This window comes from Rhinolophus sinicus, chromosome 1 (genome assembly GCF_057876585.1).
Source record: "Rhinolophus sinicus isolate RSI-liver-muscle chromosome 1, RSI-T2T, whole genome shotgun sequence".
In the NCBI taxonomy this organism is placed as follows: Eukaryota; Metazoa; Chordata; class Mammalia; order Chiroptera; family Rhinolophidae; genus Rhinolophus; species Rhinolophus sinicus.
Window position 1 is genome coordinate 118614092 of NC_142501.1, and position 24487 is coordinate 118638578.

At 37.3% G+C, this 24487-nt stretch overlaps 1 protein-coding gene and 1 long non-coding RNA gene across 2 annotated transcripts in view; one reads left to right on the forward strand and one right to left on the reverse strand.

Moving 5' to 3' along the window:
* Positions 1-24487, reverse strand: part of CUBN (cubilin) — a 245413-nt gene that overhangs the window by 192113 nt on the left and 28813 nt on the right. The window contains exons 16-22 of the mRNA XM_074324816.2: positions 24084-24246; positions 22827-23014; positions 10788-10932; positions 10382-10560; positions 7903-8068; positions 7359-7575; positions 4719-4849 (exon numbers count right to left, since the gene is read on the reverse strand). Coding sequence (XP_074180917.2) covers positions 4719-4849; positions 7359-7575; positions 7903-8068; positions 10382-10560; positions 10788-10932; positions 22827-23014; positions 24084-24246 — 1189 coding nt within the window. The remainder of the gene's footprint in view (positions 1-4718; positions 4850-7358; positions 7576-7902; positions 8069-10381; positions 10561-10787; positions 10933-22826; positions 23015-24083; positions 24247-24487) is intronic.
* Positions 1522-15169, forward strand: LOC141570000 (uncharacterized). The gene is made up of 3 exons (XR_012493769.2): positions 1522-1630; positions 1831-2023; positions 14054-15169. It is a non-coding gene; the product is annotated as an uncharacterized LOC141570000 (long non-coding RNA).

A 24487-nucleotide genomic window follows, 5' to 3' on the forward strand; every position in this document is an offset into this window, starting at 1 on the left:
ATTGCATCTCAGCTGTAATTATACAGCAATTTATGTGCTAAGAGTTGACTTTCAGAATCTCTGAGGAACAGCAAAGTTTAATCAGAATCATTTGAATTGCTTGGTGGAAACCCACCCTAGAGCTATTTGAATCAGAATTTCTGGCTAGGACCCCAATACCTGAATTTGTAACAAGAAAATCCTACCCCAAGTTTCTTATGAACAGTACACTTTGGGAAAACTGCTCTACTGGATTTAAGTTCTAAAACAGATGCAAAAACTGTCTATATTTGTTTCTTCTACAGAAACCCTCTTTCACCCTTCTTGTAATCATTCCTTGACTTCTAACTTTTAGGTGCCCTATCTAGCTCAGTCCGAGATGACTGATGAGAAACAGACACACACGGGGAGTCGGTGGGACCTCTGAGCTGAGAGTGAGGAGACTGGGAAAGCCCACTAGGGTCCACTTTTAACCCTAGACTGATGTGGTTCTGAAACTTCCTGCCCATTTCCCCCAGGCAACTATAAAGCTCTCTCTTTACAGAAAAGTCCACCACGTTTCTACTATTGCTCTGAAATGAATGTTAGCAGCCACACAATGACAGTTCATCTAGAGCATTTCCAGTGGCTAATCTAGACATAGTAAGACAAATGGATTGGATGTTGGGGCTGGATTTGGGGGTTTGTCTGCTAAACCAACTAGCTGTGTATTCTTGGGAGGATAAATTCAATTCTGGACTTCAATTTCCTTCCTTTAAAAAACAAGATAATTGGACTAGATTAGTGTTTCAAACTTTCTGACGCACCATAAAAAACACAATTTATATCAATCACGCGTACACAGAAATATTGCAGTTTTCATAAACACCAAACTTTGTATGATAAACCCTGATACTTACTATTCTATTCATTACTTTTAACAAATGCAAGTTTGTTCAATGCAAATTCACACCTAATAAATTTCATGACCCACTAATGAGTCATGAATGGTGCAATGTTGAAAACACTAAATTAGATGTTATATGGGTTTTTCTTTTATTGTTAAAATAGAAAATGCATCAAGTACATTTTTCTATTTCTTATACTTTTAAAGTTCCCTCTTGGTAGGATTATATTAACGTATATGCAGCAGATGTTAATAGAATATAAAATTACAGTTTTAAATTAGTAAAGTTAACTAATCGATTACATTTGTAAGAAGAAACTCCTACCCCAAGTTTATGAACAGTAGAGTTTGGGAACACTATTCTACTGGATTTCATTTACAAATTAGGTAAATAAAGTTAAGTAATCTCACAGAATTGAAATGTTTCATACTTTAAATAGGCAAACATTTAAAACCTTGTCTTATGATCAGTTATGAAGAAAATCTCAAGAGTTTCTACCCACAAACATTTCACTCGTTAGTTTTTTGCTTTTATTTTCCCCAGGCACATCTGGACAAAGGCAGAAACAGTGATGAGGGAGGAAGTCAAAGCAATGACCAGAAGCCAATCTCTCTCCTCCCAAACACATACTTAGAGGCTGACATCATAGCCCCATGGCATGTCCTACAGATGGAAAAGTAACTGGATTCAAGTCAGGAAATTTAATCTTTATCAGATGAAGACAGGAAAGACTTCAGCAGAGAAACTCACACCTGTTGTGCCAAGTAAGTAGAAATCAAGAAGCAAATACTTTCATTGTCGCTTGGAAAGTAACTTCTGCTAGAGCAATAAATAAAATAGAATGGGGGCCAACGATTGAACTTCCAGGGATGCTTTTCCCTGATACTGTTTTATACTGCAGAAAGTCTAAAAAATAAGATGACAACTGAAAAAAAAAAGCATCCTAACACCTCCCTCTTTCCAGGTGGGAGCTCAGTTGGCCTCAGCCTGCCGGGAGGGTTTGCCCACTGCCTGGCTGTCACCAGCCTAACCGCACAGCAGTCTCCTGGGCCCAGTCCTTCCCTGAGCAGTCCTGCAGGAAGGAGCCATCTCCACAGTAGATGAGAGCCCGTCACTCACGTCCTGATTGATGGGAAACTGAGACACGCCCCAAAATGGTAAGCTAAGGGTGCCATATGGCTTCCTGCGTCCAATAATCTGATTGCTATTTAGAATATTTGACTGTGTTAGTCAGAACGATGAGTTCATCCAGCAAAAAAAGCAGGCACACAGTGACCAGTCAGCTTGTCCAAGGGGTGGAAAGCAAACACGCTCTGGGTTTTCAGCCCTGTCTGGAACCAACAGAGGCCAAAGAAATGATCGTAACACCGGGAGGCAGACTGTGGAGTTTCTGAGTTAGCACGCCAGGATCCCCTTCTTTCATCGCTTGTCTTTTCTTCTTTTCTTTTCCTTTATGTTTCCTTTTCTGTCCAGCTTGCTTCTCTCCTTTTTCTCAACTTACTTTTCTTTTACCTGTATCTTACCTTTCTGAATTTTTTTTTTAATTAAAATTTAACTTTAACATCTTCTCTGCCAGATTATTTCGATTGCTCTTGGTTCTTACTGCACCAGCTATTGCCTTACAAGCTAGTGTGGTATTAGCAGCACTGTTTTAGTCATTACAGAGCTCTGTCTTATTTTGCAAATTGTTACAAAGATTTATATTATATTTTCAGGAGGGCCTGCCTGCATCGTATATTAGCTAAGATACAGCTAGTTTATTCATGCAGCAAATTAAACTTGTGTTCATACAGTTGATTAGAGCCGAAAGACATCTCCAAGATCATCAAATCCAATCTTTTAATTTTACAGATGAGAAAATGAGAGTACAGAGAGTTCAAGTGACTGGTTCTAAATCCTAATCTAATATTCAGTGTGATTCAGGCCAAATATATGAAGCAGAGAAAACTACAGAAGTATGGAAAATTGTGTGCACACTAAAATTTGTTGAAAATCCCATTTTGGTCACTGGGTGTTAACCTCATGAACAAAGTCCCATGACTCTGTCAGTTGTGGAATACAACTGACTGTAATTGCTGGGGATTCAATTTCCCGTGTGGTTGAGCTGGATAATGAACTGTCTCCTAGAGAAGGTCCCACCGGAGAGAAAGGTGTGTGATTCTCTCACACTCAGGATTCTGGAGAAATCTAAAGCTCTGCTATCAAAACACAGAACTTGAACTACTGCAGAGAACAGTAGTTTTGCCTGAAATGAATAGTGGTGGGCCGACCCGGTGAGTAGGCAGTTGGAGCTCCGTGCTCCTAACGCCAAAGGCTGCCGGTTGGATTCCCACATGGGCCAGTGGGCTCTCAACCACAAGGTTGCTGGTTCGACTCCTTGACTCCCACAAGGGAAGGTGGGCTGTGCCCCCTGCAACTAACAAGGGCAACTGGACCTGGAGCCGAGCTGCACCCTCCACAGCTAAGGCTGAAAGGACAACAACTTGAAGCTGAACGGCACCCTCCACAACTAAGATTGAAAGGACAACAACTTCACTTGGGGAAAAAAAAAAGCCCTGGAAATACACACTGTTCCCCAATAAAGTCCTGTTAAAATAAATAAATAATAACAAATGTTTGGCATTTAAAAAAAAAGAAAAGAAAAGAAAAGTAGTGGTGAGCCACACAGAGGAGAAATCAATGAGAAACTGGGTAGGGGTTCTGAGTGGGAGATTTTTTAAAAATGTATATTTATTTATTTATTTACTTACTTACTTATTTATTTATTGGAGCGGGGGCTTTAAAGATGAGTACCCAGTGATATCTGGACACACGACTGTGTCAGAGAGCACATCTGGACACAGGAAAAGCTCCCAGTACTTTCTGAGGAGAGTGTCAGTGAATCACACCTTGCCTCTGGGGCAATGTGGAGGCTGTGAAATGCCTGGGAAGCTCATGTGTCTACTATAAATCTACCCTAGATTGACAGCATTTCAGTCCATTCAGTGTCTTTCAAAAGAAAACCCATATTCTTCAAAATGGTACCCATCCCAGGTGGGAACATAAGCCTAAAGAAACATGACTCTCTCATAAGTCCCAGAGGCTTTGGGTCTGGAGCATCTCCGGTTTACAAATAACCCAAACGACTCTCCTTGCAAAAGATGTTTGTTTCCTTATGCTGCATTTGCAAAGAGCAAAGTAGTGATGAAAATGAAATAACAGGAAAAATACAATGAAAGGAATAAATGCTAAAAAGGCACAATTTCATTAAGTCAAATACAGAAATGTATATTTTGCCAAGAAAACTTCCATTTCCTGCCACAGAATCCCATGTAGTAGCCTCTTACTCTTATCTGCTGTTGCCCTTTTTCTAATTTCTTAAAATAAGCATTCTGTCTCTTTGGTAGAAGAGATAATATTTTGGTAAAGTTTAAACTCACAGGAAAGTTGTAAGAACTAGCTCCTGAATTCCTTTCCCCCAGATTTATTACATACTTGTATGCTGCCCCATTGCCCTCTCTCTCACACTTCCTCCCTCTGACTTGCTCACTCCCTTATTCTCTGAACCACTTGAGAGTAATTTGAAGACATCGCATGCTTTTACCCCCGGAAACATCAGTGTCTAGTTCCTAAGAACAAAAACATTCTTTTATAAAACCACTATACAATTATCAAAATTAAGAAAATTTAACATTGATAACAATAGCCTTGTTCAATCATTACTCTATTATAAACAGGGGAAGCACTTATGTCACTAGACTTCTTTTTAATACAGCTTTCATTGGGTGCCACAGGTTGGGGGATCACGTATTCTCACAAGACTGCTTTGTAATGGAATAAATGAAACCAAGTATGCAAATGCTGTTTTGTTACCTGCTGATGCATTCATTGCTTCGTAGTCTATTAAAAAGCCTTCATAAGCGAGGTCAGAGTCAGCCACAAACACAAGCATTAATGAGTTGCTACGGCTGGTAAGAGAGGGCGGGATTGATTTTCCACAATATCTATTTGAAACCAAGAAAGAACGCAGGTTTAAACACTTGTAGTACACTTGAAATGATGTACCAAAATTAGGACATGTAAATAATAATAAGGTCCTCTATGAACGTTTAAAGCAAATATATTTCAGGCACAAACACGTATCAAGTTGCTGAAGGTCATCCTATTCGTGAATACTTTCCTGAAACGGTTTTATGTGTGCACCTAGCTGTGGGACTTGTCATATACAAGAAGTTTAATGTAATCAGCAATTACAATCTATACTAGGTTGCTATATAGCATATTAATGAACTTATTAATAGAAATGGAATAAACTTACACAACAAAGGGAACATATCATAAACTCAGAGAGCACAGACTCTAGAGTCAGCTCTGTCACTTAGAGGCATTATGACCTTGGGTTGGGCAGACCATTCAATCTGTAAGACTCAGTTTTCCCATCTCCAAAGTGGGGCTGATGACAGTACTTACATCATAGAGTAGTTTTGAGAATTTTATGAGTTAATATACTGTGTTTAAAGGACTAACAACACTGCCTAGAATAGTAAGCCCTACATAGGTAGAATGTATTATCTTTAAAAAGCTGGCCTATACAGAGGCAAGAGTTTGATTACAAAGTCATGTCAAATCTTTGCTGAATAAAAGTAATTTTATTCAGAAATACTATTCTAATAATACTAAAAGGGGAGTTGTGATAAACGACATTATGCCATGAGCTTTTTTTCTAAAGAAATACCTGTAAGAAGGAGTGACTAGAATATAGAAATCTCAAATCAAAGCACATTTGGTAAAATTAACCAAATGGAATCGATGGGGATAAAAACAGAAACCAAAATAAGAGAAAGCATCGAATATGGTAAATTGATAATTTCTGAAGAAGAAAAAGAACATTGGTGTGTATACAATTTCAGTTTAAAATAGATTTGATATCTTGATTAAAATAAAGATAGGTGACTTAATTAATATTTTAAATGTGTCTGTATATGCCCATTCTGCCAAATTAGGCAAGATCATTACAGCAGTTTACGTCATTCAGCAAAAACTATGTATTTTGCAGCATTATGCGTCAAGTACCATAAAAATTAAACAGAAAAGAAGAAAGTTTTAGAATGAAAGATTAAAACAAATAAGAACAAAATATGAAGAGGGAGAATAAAAGGAGGAGAAAAAAGTTTAAGAAAATATGAATGAAGGGAAAATGTTTATAAATGGATGAGAAAAAATGAAATGCAAGAAAAAGAAATAAAAAAGATATCAGGATCTTTCCATTTCCAACAAAGATGTAATAACAGGGGCTGGATGTAAATTTACACCTGAAACAACTAAAAATCTGGTCAAAATATACAAAACAATGGCTTTCAAGACACTGGATATCAAGCAGTGAAGGGTGATGACTCTTCAGAGATGGGAAGCAAATGACATTAAAAGCAAAACTGGAAATGATCCAACTGTTTCCAAGTCACTTAACTGCATCCCAAAACAAGCTCAAAAATACTTATAGGAATACAATAACAACCAGTTTTTGTGTACAAAAACACAAAATTGAAAATGTCGGGCATTCTATCAAATATTACCAGGGATGAAAAGGAAGAAAGTATAACCCATAATTGGAAGAAAAACTGATCAATGAAAACATGGCAAGAAATGCCAAAGATGGCTGAATTAGCAATCAAAGACATTAAAATACTTATAACTGCATCCTACAGATTTAGGAAGCTAGAGGAAAAAAATAGTGTGTAAAGTAGAGATGGAAGATATAAAATATGGCCCAAATTAAACTTCTAGAAATGAAAACAACAATGTCTAAGATGAAAAAATATACTTGGTAGGATTAATAGTAGAACTGACATTACAGAACAGGTAAGGGTACTTAAATACACAGTGATAGAAACTTTCCAAAATGAAACGCACAGAGAACAAAGACTCAAAATCAAATGAACAGTTTCTGTGAGCTGTGGGACAATATCAAATGCCCTAAGATACAAGTAATCAGAGTCCTCAAATGGGAAGGGGAGACAGAATTTCAAGTATTTCAAGAAGTAATGGCCAAAAATGTTTCAAATTTGATGAAATTAGAAGTTCTGAGATCCAAGAAGCTCACAAAAACATTATGCTGACTGATTAAAAAAAGGGTACATGCAGTATGATTCCATTTTTATACAATTCCAGAATATGAAAACTAACTTATAATGATAGAAAGCAGGTTATTGATCTCCTGGGGATGGGGACGTGGAGCTGAAGTGAGGAACTATCATGGGTAGGAAGGGGTATGGATGTGTGCATTACCTTGGTTTTAGGGATGCCTTTGTGGGTGGACACGTACGTCCAGACTTAAATATGAAAGTTCAATACTACAGGGTAGTCATGTAGAAAAGATCATTGAGAAGCATGTTGATCTCACCTGGTATTTATAACACTATGGTGGATTTTACCATCCTTCACTGAAGCAAGAAAATTTTTGTGTTAAAAATTTTTGTGTTAAAAAAAAACAACCTCAAAACTAAATAATCTCACCTCCCAAGAAATGTCTCAGAACCAGTGTCATAAATATCCAGATAGTCACTTGTACAATTGTAATGAAACTCCAGATGAAATCTCCTGAATATCAATTTAATCAGGTAGCCAGGTTGTACTAATATATGCCAGGTACAATTAACACCATGGGGGTAGATATTTGGATGGCCAGGACTTTGAATGATTCCTGTGGGTTCTGTAAGACTTTTTCCACATGCTGTTAAAATAAAAATAGTAATTATCAGAACAACTAACCACCAAGCTACCTGAAATACAAAATAAAATAATCTGGTCGTAGCCTCTTAAAAACTCAAAAAGAAAAATCTTCCTTATATGCCACTTCAGAAAATCTAGTTTTTGTTTTATTAATAGACATCAATTAACTATTGATATGTGCTGATTAAAAATATATACATTTTGCCTTTGAGTATACTTAAAAATTTTTACAGTGTAGGTGACTACTGTGTAGACAAATTCTTCATAATAATTTATTTCCATTGTTCACTTATTCTGACATAAGCCCAAGAGGGAATCAATCACTTACCCAAACCTGCAGTACTGAACTTTGCCATGAAACCACGATTTTCAGTAGAAGAACTTTTCACAAATATGACATGAAGAAAATTGTACACCGATGTTATAAATGAAGGTATGTCTGTGCCACAATATTTTTTATTTTCAATAGAACCCAAAATGGAACTGCTACCAACCTGAGTAAAAAAAGATATATTCAAATTTATTTTGTTAGATATTTATTTTGGAAGACTACTTCAAGAATGATTATTTCTGAAATGTTTTTATTAATATAGTAAAAGCCAATTTCAGAACATTTTTGTCACCTCAAAAGAAACTCCACGCCCATTAGCCATCACTCCTTATTCCCCTCAAAACCCCAGCCCCAGGCAGCCACCAATTTACTTGCTCTGTCTATAGATTGCCTATTCTGCATTTCAAATAGATGGAGTCTATACGTGGTCTCTTGTGACTAGCTTCTTGCACTTAGCATAATGATTTCTACGTTCATCCGTGTTTAGCATGTGTCATTACTTCATCCCTTTTTAATGCCATGTAATATTCCACTGTATGACTATATCACATGCTATTAATTCATTTATCAGTTGATGGACACTTAGATTGTTTATACTTTTTTGCTATTATGAATAATAATTGTAGTCACTCATGTACACATTTTTGTGTGGACATATATTTTTATTTCTCCTGGGTATATACCTGGGGGTGAAATTGCTGGTTCAGATGATAACTCCATATTTAACTTTTTGAGGAACTGCCAACTCTTTCCCAAAGCATCTGTACCATATTATGTGCTCACCAGCAGTGTACAAATATAAAAGTGTTCCAATTTCTCCACATCCTTGGAAACACTTGTCATTATCTGCCTCTATTACAGCCATCCTAGTGGGTGTGAAGCACTGTCTCGTGTGGTTTGATATGCATGTCCCTGATGATTAGTGATGCCGAGCATCTTTTCATGTGCTAGTTGACCACTTGCTTATCTTCAAAGATATATTCAGATTCTTTGACCATTTTTAAAATTAGGTTATCTTTAATTTTGATGAAGTCCAATTTTCTTATTTCTTCTTTTGTTGTTTATGTTGTTTGTGTCATATGTAAGAAGGCTTTGCCTAATATTCTAAGAATTCATGGTTTTTGCTTCCATATTTAGATCTACGATCCATTCTGAGTTAATTTTTGTGAAGGGTGTAAGGCAGGGGTCCAGTTTCATAATTTTGCATGTAGATATTCAGCACCATTTGTGGAAAACACTATTTTTTTCCCATTAAAATGTCTTGTTACCCTTTTCAAAAATCAACTGGCCATAAATGTATGGATTTATTTCAGGATTTTCAATTCTGTTCCATATTTCTATCTTTTCTCAAATAGCACACTTCTTGATTACAGTAACTTTGTTCTAAATTTTGAAATCAGTAAGTATGAGTCCTCTAACTTTGTTCTTCTTTTTCAAGAATGCTCTGATTCCCTTTCATTTCCATATGAATTTTACAACCAGCTAGTGAATTTCTGTAAAAATGCCAGTTGGGATTTTGATATGGATTGAACTGACTCTTTAGATAAATTTGGGGAGTACTGCCATCTTAACAACATTAAGTCTTCTAACCCATGAACATAAGATGTCTTTCCATTTTTTTTAGGTCTTTAATATCCTTCAAGATGTTTTGTAGTCTTCAGAGTATAAGTTATACATGTCTTTTTAAAGATTATTCCTCAATGTTTATTCATTTTTACGCTATTATAAATAGAATTGTTTCCTTGATTTCATTTTCCAGTTGTTCATTGCTAGTGTATAGAAAAAGAAATGACTTTCGTATTTTGATCTTATATCCTGCAACTTGATGAATTTATTAGTTCTAATAGTTTATGTGTGTGTGTATCTATACTCTTTTGATTTTTCTATATACAAGATCATATTATCTGTGAACAGAGACAGTTTTACTCCTTCCTTTTCATTCTGTATGCATTTTAATTCCTTTCCTTACTTAATTGCCCCAGCTATAATTTCTACTATGTTGAATAGAAGTGGCAAGAACAGATGTCTTTTTACTGACTATTTAGTGTTCATTAGTAAAAATTATGTAGCTATGGGTTTTTTACAGATACCCTTTATCAGATTAAAGAAGTTCCCTTCTATTCTTAGTTTGTAGTGTAATTTTATCATGAAAAGGTATTGGATTTGGTCAAGTTCAGCATCTATTGAGGTAATCATGTGGTTTTAAAAAAATTCATTTCCATGAACTGATTTTTGGATGTCTAGCAACCTTGCATTCGGAGGAAAATCGCAGTTGGTCTTGGTGTATAATCCTCTTTATATCCTGCTGGATTCAGTTAGCTAGTATTTTGTTGAGGATTTTTATATCTATATTCGTAACAGATAATGGTCTGTACAAACCAGTCTTGTTTCCTGTAACCGATTTGAAGCTAGCATAGCATAAGATTTTTAATCATATACAACCAAATACAAACATTCAGAGGTGTTTCACTCTTACCTCAATATAATCTGTATCACAGTGGGCGGAACTTCCAATTTCAAAGGCAGTGAAGTTGAGAAGAACTACATGGCTTTGGGGTTGGTGGATAGTCCACCTGCAGATCCTTTCTCCTGGATACACATTAGGGTAAAAGGGGGAGCGAATGACCCCTTCTCCAGTTAGGTCACCTCCACAAGCTGTAGATATGAAAGTGATAGAAGTGTTTGTCCAGAGAGAAATGATCTTTGCCCTCAATTTTATTGCAAAGTCTAATTATGCACAAGGATATAATGGAATGTGACATTACGATTAGAATTCTTTTCTTGCCACTCGAGGACATAAAATGACTAACTTATTTCCAGAAATTAAAATGTTACAATCAGAGAGATTAGATATTTAAAAACTAAGGCATATGTTTTCTTACCGACTTGATAATCAGCTCTGAAACTAGCTCTTACAACAGAAGCATCCATTATAAGCCTGATCCAAATACTATTGGTAATGGATTTAATATTAGAGAGGGTTTCATTGCCACAGACTTTTCCAAGTAAGGTTGTATCATCTCGAACCTAACAGAAAAATAAAATAGATCTGTAATCTTAATCAACAAAATTACCGTGGCAGTGGTGGCATTATTTGGAGATAAGAAAAATGGCAGATTGAAAATGAGTCATAATCTGATTTGGGTTACAAATTTTTAGCACAATGCAGTGATACTAAGTATTGATAACAAAATCTTAAGCCAAAAAAGTCCAAAAGCATTAGAATTTAAAAAATATTTTCTTAATGATTTCCACAATATCAAAGAGAAAATAAATGTACAGTGATGGACTATTTAAAAAACAATAAAATGTGAGAAGACAGCATATTAAAATATGCAAGTTTAAGCCACATCTGTAATCAAAGGAAGTCATAGACTAAACTGCTTTCATTACTGAGAGAAAAACAGAATGCACAATAAAAAGAATAAAAAGAAAGAAAGAAAGAAACTCTAAGGAGTCAACTTAAAAATGAGAAAAAAGTATTTAAATAAGGAATAACGAAGTAAAAATAAAAGCAAACCATAACAAACAAAATAGAAAAGAAAGTAGAATTGATGAATACACTCAAGAACTTTTTCAAGGAAGGTTGGGGGATGGGGGTATAAAAGCTATATATCTTTGGCAATAATGATAAAAGAAAATAAGCACAAATACATAAAATTAAAAATGACAAAGATGGTACAAATACAGATACTGAGGAATTTGTTTAATATGATAATTCTACGTACATCTCTATGCTAATATTGTTGAATGCTTGAAATGGTTATTTCCAGAAAACATAAAAATCACTATAATTATCTCAATGAGAAGGAAAATAAAATTTGAATAGATAATAAGCCATGGATAAAATTGAAAACATTATCAAAAAATTACTTCCCCACATAAAAACTCCCAGAAGATGTTCTACCTGGTAAGTTATTTTAAACTTTTAAGGAACAAATAATTCCCATACATAATTTGTTCTAAGGTACCCTCAAACATGGAACAATTCCCAACTAATTTTTCTCAGAACCACCTTACCAAATCCCAACATAGAGAATACAAATGAAAACGATGGATTAATCTCACCTATTAAGAAAGATACGAAAATCCAAAACACAGGTCTAGAGAAGTGACTTCACTCCATTGTTAGGCTTATATACCCAATGCAATATGAGAATAAGAGTAATGCAAGGATTGTTTAAAATGACAAATTACAAGTAAAGCTCATCAATAGATCCAATAAGATAAACTGTATATCTCCATAGATGTCAGAAAGTTTGTTAGCATTCCTATTTATTAGAAATAAAACTCTTAGAAAATTAAGAGCAAAGGAAAGTTTTTTTATTTTGTTTTGTTTTTATCACATAATAAAGAGCGTTTGCTTTCATCAATAGTCTGTCTTAGAGTGGCCACGAGCACAGTCCATGGAGTCACACAGGCCTAGATTCAATTCCCATCTCTGTCCCAAACCCCCTCACTTAATAACTTTGACAAGTTACTAAATCCAAGCCTAGCTCAAGACACTGTTGAAGCAAATAAATGAAACCAGAGAGTGAATTCCTTAGCAAAATGCCTAAAAATAGAAAAGGTGGACTACAGAACAGCTATGATTCCTGACACGAGACGTTTTTCACCAAAGCCAGGAATTCGTCCATGGATATACTCGTACATGCCATTCCCTCACGTAGAATTATTTTGGAAGATCTAGCCATCCAAATATGAATTCATCTTCTCAGTGAACATTATTAAGGCATTGGTAATGCCCAGGGCTGTCCTGGTAACAACACTGTGAGAGGGTCCCCGCACACAAGGGACTTCCAAAAAGAAAGCATGCTTTTTAAAAAAAAAACACACATGAATGTCACGTTTGGGAAAGTGCAGGGTACTGTATTATTACTTAACACAATGGTTCTCAATAAATATCAAAATTGGGCACTTCGGAAATCTGTGAAGGCATTTTTTTTTTGCTTTGTTTTAATTATTAACACAATGGTGCTGGTGTACTATTGACATTTAGTGGCTGGGGACCCAGAGTTAGTCACCATTTCAGAAAATTTGTCACCGACCTACACAGCCACGTCAGCCTGTGTTTGTACTGTGACATTCATAGTAATTCAGGGAGCCAACAACTTATTGCTTTGCTTGTCTCCAAGGGCAGCTTTCCCCAGCTTTTAACATACTGAAATAAATTTATTTAAAAAATGTTTTTCTCCTAAATTGTATACTTACAACTTTATGTATTTTTATCTCATGTATGTAGTGAGGTTATGTCATCTATGAATTTCATTTCAGAAAAGTGAAAGGGTGATATAAAAAGATCTTAAAGTAAGGAGAACTCTTGACTTAACCCAAAACTCTGAACTCATACAGGGGATTATGGACTATTTCTCAGCGGAAATGAGTTTCAAGCGGAGATTGAAAGGATTATCCAGGCTCAGGGAAATGGCCAGTAAAGGGAAGATTTTAAAAGCATGATACGCAGAGCTGGTGGTGACATGTAAGGCAGTTACTCCTGTCTCCGACTGGTGGGAGTATATTTTCTGGAAAACAATCTGCCAATATGTATCAGGAAACTTCAAAGTGTTCATAGTTTTGGATTCTGACACTACACGTCTAATACTCCTGCATAAGGAAATCATTCAAGATAGAGGCAAAGACACCCGAGAATCCACATCAAAGTATGCTGTATAATAACAGGAATTGAAAATATTCCCAATAGCTAATAATAGGAGGGTGATTAAATAAATATGGGACAGCCATATGATAGTCTCATGCAGACATTAAAAATCACATGCCTCCCCACTGACTCACACCGAAACAGTTCCTTTCTATGAGCTGTAACATAAATTTTTCACATACTATCATAAAGTTATGCTAAATGTCACTAACCAAATAGCTAACCTCTGAAGGTAGAAAAAATGCCTGTATCCCCTTTGGTACCGAAACACGGAAGTTTACAAACAGGTATTTGACAAATACTTGTTGATACGTTCATTTTAAGGCAGGGTATGATGGTTCGATTTTTGCTAGAGTTGCAGACATACAACAGTTCTGAGAAACCAGAAAGCAAGAAACACAGAGTAAGACAGTTTCCTGCTGTCTAATCCTCCAGGGTTCCATTCGCTTCTGCTAAGACTGTATCTCTCTTTTCTATTTTGCCCATTAGAAGATGACAAGAAGGAAGAAAAACAGCCCGGCAGCATCAGAGCCAGCTGAAGTGAGCCATTCCCCTGGGCCTCACTAATGAAATTCAAGGGCGATTGCAAGGAGAAAGGCAGCTGGAGTGCAAATGTTTGCAGAGGAACTTATAGAGCTCCAGGGTCTAAACCTAGAGGTACAATTGATTTTGGCTGCGTTTCTCTCTCTCTGTGAAAACAAAACCTTATTAATTCTGAAAGCCTGTATTGTCCCTGGATCCCAGACATGGCGATGCTTTAACCGCAACCTCCTTGAAGAAGACTTCAAATAAAATTCATTAAATGCTCTAAAGTGACCCCAAATATTGTTGCAACACATTTTGTATTCAACATGATAGGACTTAGGTAATGGCAACACCCCACTCACCCCCCCAAAAAACCCCATCTTTTCCTTTGTGATTGTGCACTGAGACAGACTATATTACTTTCCTATCCTCACCGCTGTGTGACTGGCAATGCCTCCCCGTGGAGAATAAAGACTTATCCTTCCCACTGACTGAGCTCAGCATTCGCCCAACAGACTGGGAGCAGGAGTGATACCCCAATTTCCAAGTAGAAGCATTGGGAGTCATTGCACGATTCCACCACCTCTTACTTGCCCGCTCACAAGACCAAGAGCCTGGGTCCCAGGGACTGAAGGGACGGGGGACAGGTCAGCAGAGCTGTGACTGACCCCAAATCACCATATGAACATGAGCAAACAATAAACGTAGGTTATTATAAATCACAGACTTTTTTTTGTTATTGTTTTTGACAATTGTAGTGTTATTGACTGTTATTGCAGCTTAATCTAGAGAAAGATGACTCACATTGCAATCTGATTTGTATTAACAAAGAGTTTCTTCTTAAGAAATCAGATGAAGTCATGCCACGGTCACTTGCAGAGGTGTCACACCAAATTCACTGGTGACAGTGCATCACATACGCAAAGAAATGATGTTGTCACACAACAGCCTAGCAGACTGCCCCCTGACCCCTACCCCATGTCTTTCCTTAAGGAAAGAAGAGTCTGTGAGACTGTGCATCTCTGGGACTGTATATTTCTCTCTATTTAGTCTCCAAAAGAGGGTTTGCGGCCAAAGATGAGTAAGATCCCCCACGGGGGTGGGGGGTGGGGGAGGGACAACTCAAGCCAGGCGGAACCCCATGGAGACCCCAGATGAGCTGTCTTAGAAAGATTTGGGAAGGGGCCTTGTCTCTCCTTCCTCCTGCCTGGGAAAAGCGGCTGCTGGCTCTGACTTTTCCCTTCTCACCTAATTGAGAGAAAACTCTTGAGAGTGATAAGATTAAACTCTCTCTGCTCAGCTCTGTGAAACAATTTCAACATGTAATATATGTCCCTTAAAAGAGTTGCATACCTCACCTCAAGGACTTTCTGCTTCGGCTGTTTGAAGATCAACATAATTGGTTTGGGTTGTTTCTATAACGTGATAAGTGAGTCTCACAGACCGTGCCAAAAACACTGCTACTCCCTTGTATACTTATCAATAAAAACCTCCAGTCGGCTTTGTTCTGGGCTCCAGTCTTTCAGAACTGTGAGACCCCTGGCCTTCTGAGATTTAACTGCATTAAGTCTCTGTATGTTTCTTTCTTAAAAACTTAACCCAAAGCTGCCCCTTCTCGCACCCTCACTGCCCATGTTGTGCTGGACGCGACAAAATGACAGGGACCAATTCAGTGTTCTGTGGACGAGGCCCAGACTTTTCATTGTGTGCCTTATTCATCCAGCAAACATTGGTGGTTTCAGGCCCAGAGACCCAATATAGAACCCATGACCCATGATTTTTAGCCTATAGCGAGAACTAAAATTAACTGGGCCAAAAGACACAGTCTATCTGAAATTTTAAATGTGAGTTTTAGAGCCCAGTCAGGGTAAGATTTAACATCTGTAATGGATCAGGTCCCAAAACTACGCCTTAATGCATGTGTTTATTTGTTTGTATCAGTTATGTGTCCAGATTTGTTTTTATATAACAATTTCAAAATCTATTTAAGTTATTAAACTTTACTTCCAAGCAAACCAAATATGCTGGTACTTGGGCTTAACCCAACCAGAAGCTGAACTCAGAACCCTACTAGGCAGTGGTGTGTAACATGTGGCTTCTTGTGAAATGAGCGTCAGGCGGAAACGCCCCTGATAAAATAAAGACTGGGTCCTAGAAACTAGCCTTGCGTTTGTCTGGGTACACAGCAAAGGGAGTGTGGCCCCACCCCATTGAGAGAATAAAACAGGGGAGGCACAAGAGATGTAAGAAGCTACACAGGGACGAAAAATTATTTTCCTAGGTTATCCTCCTTCATTATTCATTAGTATGTTTCATGATTTCATAGTCAAAATTTTAAAACCTTGTACACCTCATGAAAGAGTGCTACTTCAGATAGCTCTGTTAGTAAACTTATCCTTTACCTGATTTTTTTTTTTTAAATCTGCTTTTCTATAATCAGGAATACATGTCTAGTTTTACCTAGAAATGTGTCCCTACATGACTGCAAACTCCAGTACGTCACCTTCTCTTTCCCATCACCATCGCCATCATCACGTTAACTTGCAGCAACCACTCACTGGCGGGCCGGGCGCTGCACTAATGACATTCTCCTCTTTGTCCCTTGTCATTTAACAAAGTTAAGTTCTTCACTGCCACCTGCAAAGCCATACAAGATCTAGCTCCTGCCCCACTCTTGTTTCTTTCCTCTTCTCCTTTGTAATTCTAGTCGTGCTAGTTTACTTTTAATTCTTTGAGTTTGTCAAGTTGTTTTTTGTTTGTTTTTCTCAATCCAGTCTCTAAGGCTATGCTGGCGCCTCTTGCCTCGAATCCTCCTTCTCTTGGCTCTTTGCATTACTGGCTCCTTCTCGTCATCAGACCCCAGAGGTGACATCCTCGGGGAGCTCCCCCTGACCACGCAATTAAAATCAGGGGCTCTGCTATTCTCTCATAGTTGTGATTCTTTCCTTCACGGTATTTTCCCCAAGTTGAAATTATGTAGTCATGTGCTTACTAGTTTAATATCTATTTGACACAACCACCCCCCTGCACAGTACCTGGCATCTAAGTTGTTTGACAAATAGAGAATGAACAGATAAATGAATAAATGACCTCTTTTAATTCTCCTGAAAAGAGGGATATTACTAGTTCTATTACGGACAAGGAAACTGAGGCTGACTGATGGTAAATGCCCTGCCTTTAGTGAAACAGAGAGTTGAAGTCCTTCATCATGTTTCCATGCAATATTGCTTTCATTTATATCACAGAGCACAGCCATCCTCTCAATTTGTCCAAATAGTCTGTGCCATTCCTGACCGATGCCCTTTCCATAGCCTCTTCTTCCCATGCACTGCTCTCCACCTCACTTGTTCCACTGGATTTGTGGGTCCCCCATGAACATGCAACTCCTACATGAAAGCTCTGTTCTATACAGTCTCTCACAACTCCAAAGCCAGGTGGAGCTACCATCTCAGTCTTTTTCCTGGCTCCCACTACGCTCACCTTTTTGCCTTAAAGGAAATTTTTACTAATCATGCATGGGTCACAGAGGTTCTTTTAAAAATCCCAACTTTCTGGAGAAGCACAGTCTTCATGAGTGGTTTCAGTATTGCATCATTTGTCTTGTATAAAAAGAAAAACAAAGTGGTACAATTTGTTTACATGATACTTTCTAAATAAACTACTTTTTTTAAAAAACAGCCTTATTTTTCCTTAAATATTACAGCAAAAAGGTATGATTCAGACAATAAATTTCACCTGAGCCATGGCACATTTTATCACTTCATTAAAAAGCACCAGGATGGCTGCGCAATTGTAGAAAAACTGTGTTGACAACAGAGCTAAGAAACAAACCAAATGTTTCCAGTCTCTGACAGAAACTGAAATCCAATATGCTAAAGAATGCAAATGACTGAACATCTCCTTATTGCCCCCGCTTATTTTTGGATGGGGGCATCTCTAGAAACATATTTCTCTGAACTGAAATTAATTTCAATATGTACTTAACGGGGAAACGATACTCCTCTGCCTGCTCTGGTGTTTTTGCTGTGGCTGTGTTCCAGCTGCTGTTGTCAAAGGTTTGTCTATTCTTTCTTTGCCATTTGGGTTTATACCCTTAAGAATTACTCTGTGAATCACAGTCACAAGACTGACCAGCACGTTCCCTTGAGGGTAACAAGTAGGTCCAGGCAGACCAACCATCACAGCCGTCCCTCAACCAATCCCAAGCCTGGAGCTGAATAGCTTCAATGCCAGCAAAACACAAAAGAAGTCCTTCGCGAACTTGAATGGCGAAGACGGAAAGCTGTGCAGGGCCAGCTGGGAGTGATGGAGGTGGGGAGTAGAAGCAAGGAGAGAGGTGGAAGGTGAGAAAAGCTTCCGAGGGAAAACAGGTCTTCAGCTCCTTGTCCTCACCCACGTCCCAATTTTTTGGTTCCTTCTTTAAAATAAAGATTTTACCTGAGAGTTGAGTTCATCATGTCTTGATATAGGAGTATAGCATTTTCTCTTTGTTATTTTTTAAATTGTATTTCATTTTCTACTTCCTTCCTTGACCCAGTAATTATTTAGGAGAGAGTTTATAGATTTCCAAGTAGTTGGCTCTTTTAGATATTTTATGAATAATTTCTAGTTGTATTGCACGATAAAGAGATATGTGTACACTTTCTGCTTTGTGAATTTACTGGGATTGGCAAGAAGTCTAAAATAGGATGAACTTGTCATTTAATGACACTTATAGAATTGGTACACATGCCCTAGATTTCAGAAACCAAATTTAATGTAACTTACTTCTGCCTATCTTATTAATTATAGTTTTCAACTTTTCTATGTCATTTATCTTTGTTTGCTTTTCCCTTCTAAGAAAGAATAACTTACCCAGAAGCCCTCCTGTTTCCCCAGAAGACACTTCCCCTTGCTCTTCCCTTATCAGTCTTTCTTGTAGTTTTCCCTTTCCACTTCCTCAGAGTATTGGTGGGGCCAGAGACAGATAATATGGGATTGGTCAAAGAGATTTGCTGGGGTGGACAAGTCAATTCATATTTTTCCACACCTCATTTCAAGCTTAGACCTTAGCATTATATAGGCTTCTGAAATTATTATTCAGCCTACTATTTGCATTCTCTGAGATTAAAAATTAAACTTTCATTACTACGTAATGTGTCTTTCACTCAGAGTTCTGCCTAAATCCCTTGTGAAATATTAATGAGAGGTGCTGCTTTTTATTCTGGAAAGATGCTGCATTAAACTGTTCTATACAATTTAAAAGCTCTCTTAGACAAAAACAGATGAACTAACAGTTCTTACATTCTTTTGTTACCAGACACATCACACCACCCATGGGCAATGTATGTTTTTAACAGTAGAAAATTTAGTTGCTAGAGATATGTAAATCCAAAAATTAACACATAAATGTATGCTTCTTGTTTGAAAAGAAAAAGAAAAAGAAAGCTATGCTACACTGTGTCTGGGCAATAACACATTTATTATCTTTTTTAGTCAAATTGTATTCTCAAATAAATTATTATGGAGCTCTCTAACTGAGCAAAATTCTTTTAAATCCACACTACACATGAAAGGGATACAAGAGGCAATGCTATCTTAATCTTCATTTAGAGGACATATTCACATGGTAACGAGACATTTTTTTTTTAATGTCTTTGCTTAAAGATTTCACTTTTTCGGTATACCTTTTAAAAATGAAACTACCATTTTGGGGAATGATATACTGAGTCATAATAATGTCATATGAGTTTGGTTCCAGTATCACTTTCTCCCAATGACCACTGTTGGAAGGACATAAAAAGAAGTGGATCTACTTTTTAAACAATGGGCTTAGTTCACAAATTTTCCTGATGGATAGATGTGATTTAATGACAAGAGAATTTTGACCTAAGTCAACTTAGGTCTGTCTAGAATCCCATGTAGGTACATCTAAATCCCATTGTGACAATAACACAATATGACATTTGTGACCTCAATTTCCTCATTTGTAAAATTAAGGATTTAGATTAGATGACCTCTGAGGCCCTTGATGGTGCTAAAATTCTATAAATTAATTGGTTGTATTCCTTTAGGATGGTCAAGAATATAATAGAAAAGTCCATTCAATTATTCAAATTATTGTACATGACCTGTCTTTCTAATAAGAGAGTTACTTTATTTTTTTCATCAACAACCCTTGAGGGAAATCTGATAAAGGCTTTGTCGATGTGTGTGCACATCAGAATGTTGATATATCAAGTGGCCAACCATGAAAGGGTCTCATCAGCTGTCTCAGAACTGATAAGTACAAGGCAGAAGTTGGAAATTCAGCCTGGGAAAATTGCATTTGTATAATGTTTTAAATTCTTCAAGCTTCTTTTATCATTCAGTTACTTGATTTATCCTCACAAAGGTTGGAGGAATAGGTAGGGCATCTTACAGAGACAGGATCTGAGGCATCCAGACAAAGAATTGTCCAAAGTTATATAGTAATCGAATGACTGAACTAAAATAAGAACTTAGATGAATTAACTCTAATCATTTTCTGGCTACAAAATATTCTGCCATTCTAGTTTACAAAACTAAATCTTTCAATGCTAGTTTTATGATTATTTTTTGTGATAACTTTTCAGAACAATTAATTCAGAGGAATTCATGTAACTCCTGAATAAAATTCAGTTAAAGAGTACGGCAAAGTTAGAGAGGATATATCATTCCAGATGCCTTGATAAATCCTTAGAGCCATTAGAACCACCAGAAAGGATCTATAGAAAGATATTCAGATTTCCCTGAAAATTAGAGTTACGTGTTTGCCTCCCTGAGAAAAGCATTGATTCTGGGTCCATGTTATAGTCCTGTGACTAGGGAGCCAGTTATGGAATCGGGAAATTCATGAGCGCTTCCTCCCTAGAGAAGGTGAGCCACCTCTTAAGAGTCATAGCTACATTATTGCAGTTTTGTTCCTATCAGAGAACAGTACAACTAGAACTGGGAAAATCAATTCTCAGCTCCACCACTCCCCAGACATGCAACCATGGGTAAATAACAACTTCTCTGAGCCTTAGTTTCCTACTATCAAAAATAGGAATCATGGGCTGACCCGGTGGCTCAGGCGGTTAGAGCTCCATGCTCCTAACTCCGAAGGCTGCTGGTTCGGTTCCCACATGGGCCAGTGGGCTCTCAACCACAAGGTTGTCAGTTCAATTCCTCGAGTCCCACAAGGGATGGTTGGCTCCACCCCCTACAACTAGCAATGGCAACTGGACCTGGAGCTGAGCTGCGCCCTCCACAACCAAGACTGAAAGGACAACAACTTGAAGCTGAACGGCACCCTCCACAACTAAGATTGAAAGGACAACAACTTGACTTGGAAAAAAAGGCCTGGAAGTACACACTGTTCCCCCAATAAAGTCCTGTTCCCCTTCCCCAATAAAATCTTAAAAAAAAAAAAAAATAGGAATCATGATTGTGAAGATTCAATGAATGTAACTCAAGTAAAGCATGTACCATATCTGACAGGCAGTTAGAAAACAGTAGGTGTTATTTATTTAATTTATTACAGTATTTTAAAGTCTTAGAAGAGCACCTGGTACATAATAAGTATTCTCTATGTGTGAGTTATTTTTACTGTTCTCAAAGTTAGAAAAAAAAAAGAGGTTGGAAAACAGATGTTTAATTTTTATATAAAAAATATCTAAAATTGCTCCATAGCATAAAACTTTAATGTACCTTATGAGAGATTTTAGAAAACACAAATTTAATGAATAGACACATTCACCTCACCATCCGAGGGAAAAAAATAATTCTCTGAATTAAAAAAATATATATTGCTGTGTGCAATGTACTTCACTCTTCAGCTAAGTCTAGATCTTATGCTAAAATTCTGTTTCCTCTCTCTACATGTGAAGGAGGGATGAGGGCAAGAGGTTATATAGGTTTTTCCTGGAAAAGTGAGTTGGTCTAACTTACATGAGCAAGCAAAATTGTCAGTGCCTCTCTGAGTTTATATAAAATGATTGTGCTCCACAAAAAGTATTTTGTTTCTCTTGCTCAGCACTTTAATTTGTGGCTTGACCAATAATTAAGCAAAAGAAATACCAGGCCAGGCAAACAAAAACTGCCTTTTTGTTTCAGATACTCTTGTTACAACCATTACACGCACTTAAATCAGAATTAAAGTTTTCTGAAGGAGAATAAACAGAACTAATGAAGAAAAAAAATCTGAACTTTAGAACAAGAGTTATTCAATGCTTTAACTTAACTGGCTGCCACTGACTCGCTAGTTCACCTGGGCAAATCCTTTTACTTTTCTGGCTTGAGTTCCATCACATAAAAAATTGTCCTGGACAATCTCTGTATCCTGTTAGTGAATCCTATTAGTCTTACTTATTTGCAGTCAGTCACCTTCGTTATTAGGACTCAGTTGAATAGCTTGTTATTTAGCATTATTATGAGTTTCTAGTCTCAGCTTTCAATTTTGTCCTTTGCTATTCACCAATCTCCTGTTTCATCATCCCTATATCTATTTTTGGCAAATTCTTCCATTCTCTCTAGAATAGCTGCGTTTAGACTCCAACCTGCATCCGAATTACCTGGAGGGCCTGTTAAAACAGCTCATTGAGCCTACCCCTAGAGGTTCTGATTCAGTTGATCTGGAACAGGGCACAGAATTACATTGCAGGAGATCCGGTGCTGCTGGCCCAACACCCATTTGAAGACCACTGCTTTCCAGAATAGAAAACACATCATCTAAGGGCCACCGAGTAGAGAAAGTTACCTCGATGTAACTCTGAGAACAGCCACTCTGACCTTCCAGCTCCACATGGGTGAAGGTGACCTCTATTCGCTCTCCCACGGGCTGCTTTATGATATAGATGCACTGTTTGTTGTGAGTGAAAGGTCCAGACAAGTCCTCAGAGAGAACACCCTCTGGGTCTGTGTAGTTCCCTCCGCAATGCAGATCCGCTAAAGAGAACGGGAAGAGGAGGAAGAGGTCATGTGCGTGGCCATTCCTCTGGCTCCCAGGCAATAGATACAGTTTTGAAAAACTTACTCACATACATATGCAGTCATATGCCCACTTTATTTACCCTGTACAGGCTAATATATTTATATATCTTATCTAATTATAAGATTTCCAGTTTGATGTGTATTTGAGGTACTGCCTAAAGAAACAGGTGTAGAGATGCATGATCTGATTTCCCATCTAACATCCTCTTCTGCAAATTGCTTTTCAAATATATTTGTAATCTCCTTCATTCCAAGAAGATCTGAGGCAGTTTATGAAATACATGTAAGAACATATAATATATAACCAGAAAAATGAATCAGATTAAAGGAATAATGAATACAGGATAGCAAGAGGTGGTCAGGGGAGTTGCTATGCACAAAAAAACAGGTATGGATGACACAAATTATGGGAGGTCAGCTGTAGACTCAGCCTGAAGCCAAAGTAAATGGAGAAAGGGAACCAGAAAAAGATGTTCGCTCTTATTTTTCCTAATGTTGAGAACTAAATGGTGTTTCTACCCTGTGAATTCTCATCAAGGCACAATGTTGTGTGTTAAGAACACAATACTCCATAGTCCTAAAATAAAAATCATAGAGCATTTCATAGTTTCTTGTTTTCTTGTTGGTTTGGTTTAAAGCATCAGTGCAAATTCAAGACATACTGGCAACAAAACCTGACAAATGTCAAGATAGACATAACTTCTCTCATGAGCATCATCGCTCACAAGGGAACACTGAGCACAGCTAGGGAATGAATGTCTGAATTCTTCAACTGTAGGTGCCTCACACATATCTACCATAATGTGGATCCCATCATTTAGGGATCCAGGGGTATGGTAGCATAAATAATAGAACACTGGGAAGACAAAGAAAAAATCTTGAACTGAGAGAAATGTTTACAAACGCATGTTATGAGTCTAAGAAAGTAAGTTATCTGCAGCATCACATTGAAACATAAAACAGATATAAGCTTAGCACTGTCCTTTGACATTCATAGTCAGCTCCCAATGATCAGATTACTTACAAGGTGAGGTGAAGTAGGTGATATGGAAACCTCGGTCATTAATCTGGTTGTCAGAATGAAAATGAATTCTGGCAAAGGGACCTGTAGTCTGGAGTGGTGGGGCAGAGAGAGTGGTGCAGAATTTCCCAAGAACAGGATCCTGAGTCAAAAGACCGTCTCGGATCTAAAACAAAAAAAAATGAATCATTAAGCTTTAATGGTCAGATTTTAATAACCCAAATCACTTCGTACATTAATTTCCGTCATTTAAAAGTAATGGCTCTGAGAAGTTTTCCATTCACATATATGTACCGTATTTTGCTGTGTATGATGTGCACTTATTTGTGAGGAAAAATAAGGATGTGCATTACATATGGGTAGTACTAATTTCGTTATCTATATAAATGTTTTTAATTCTTTTATTT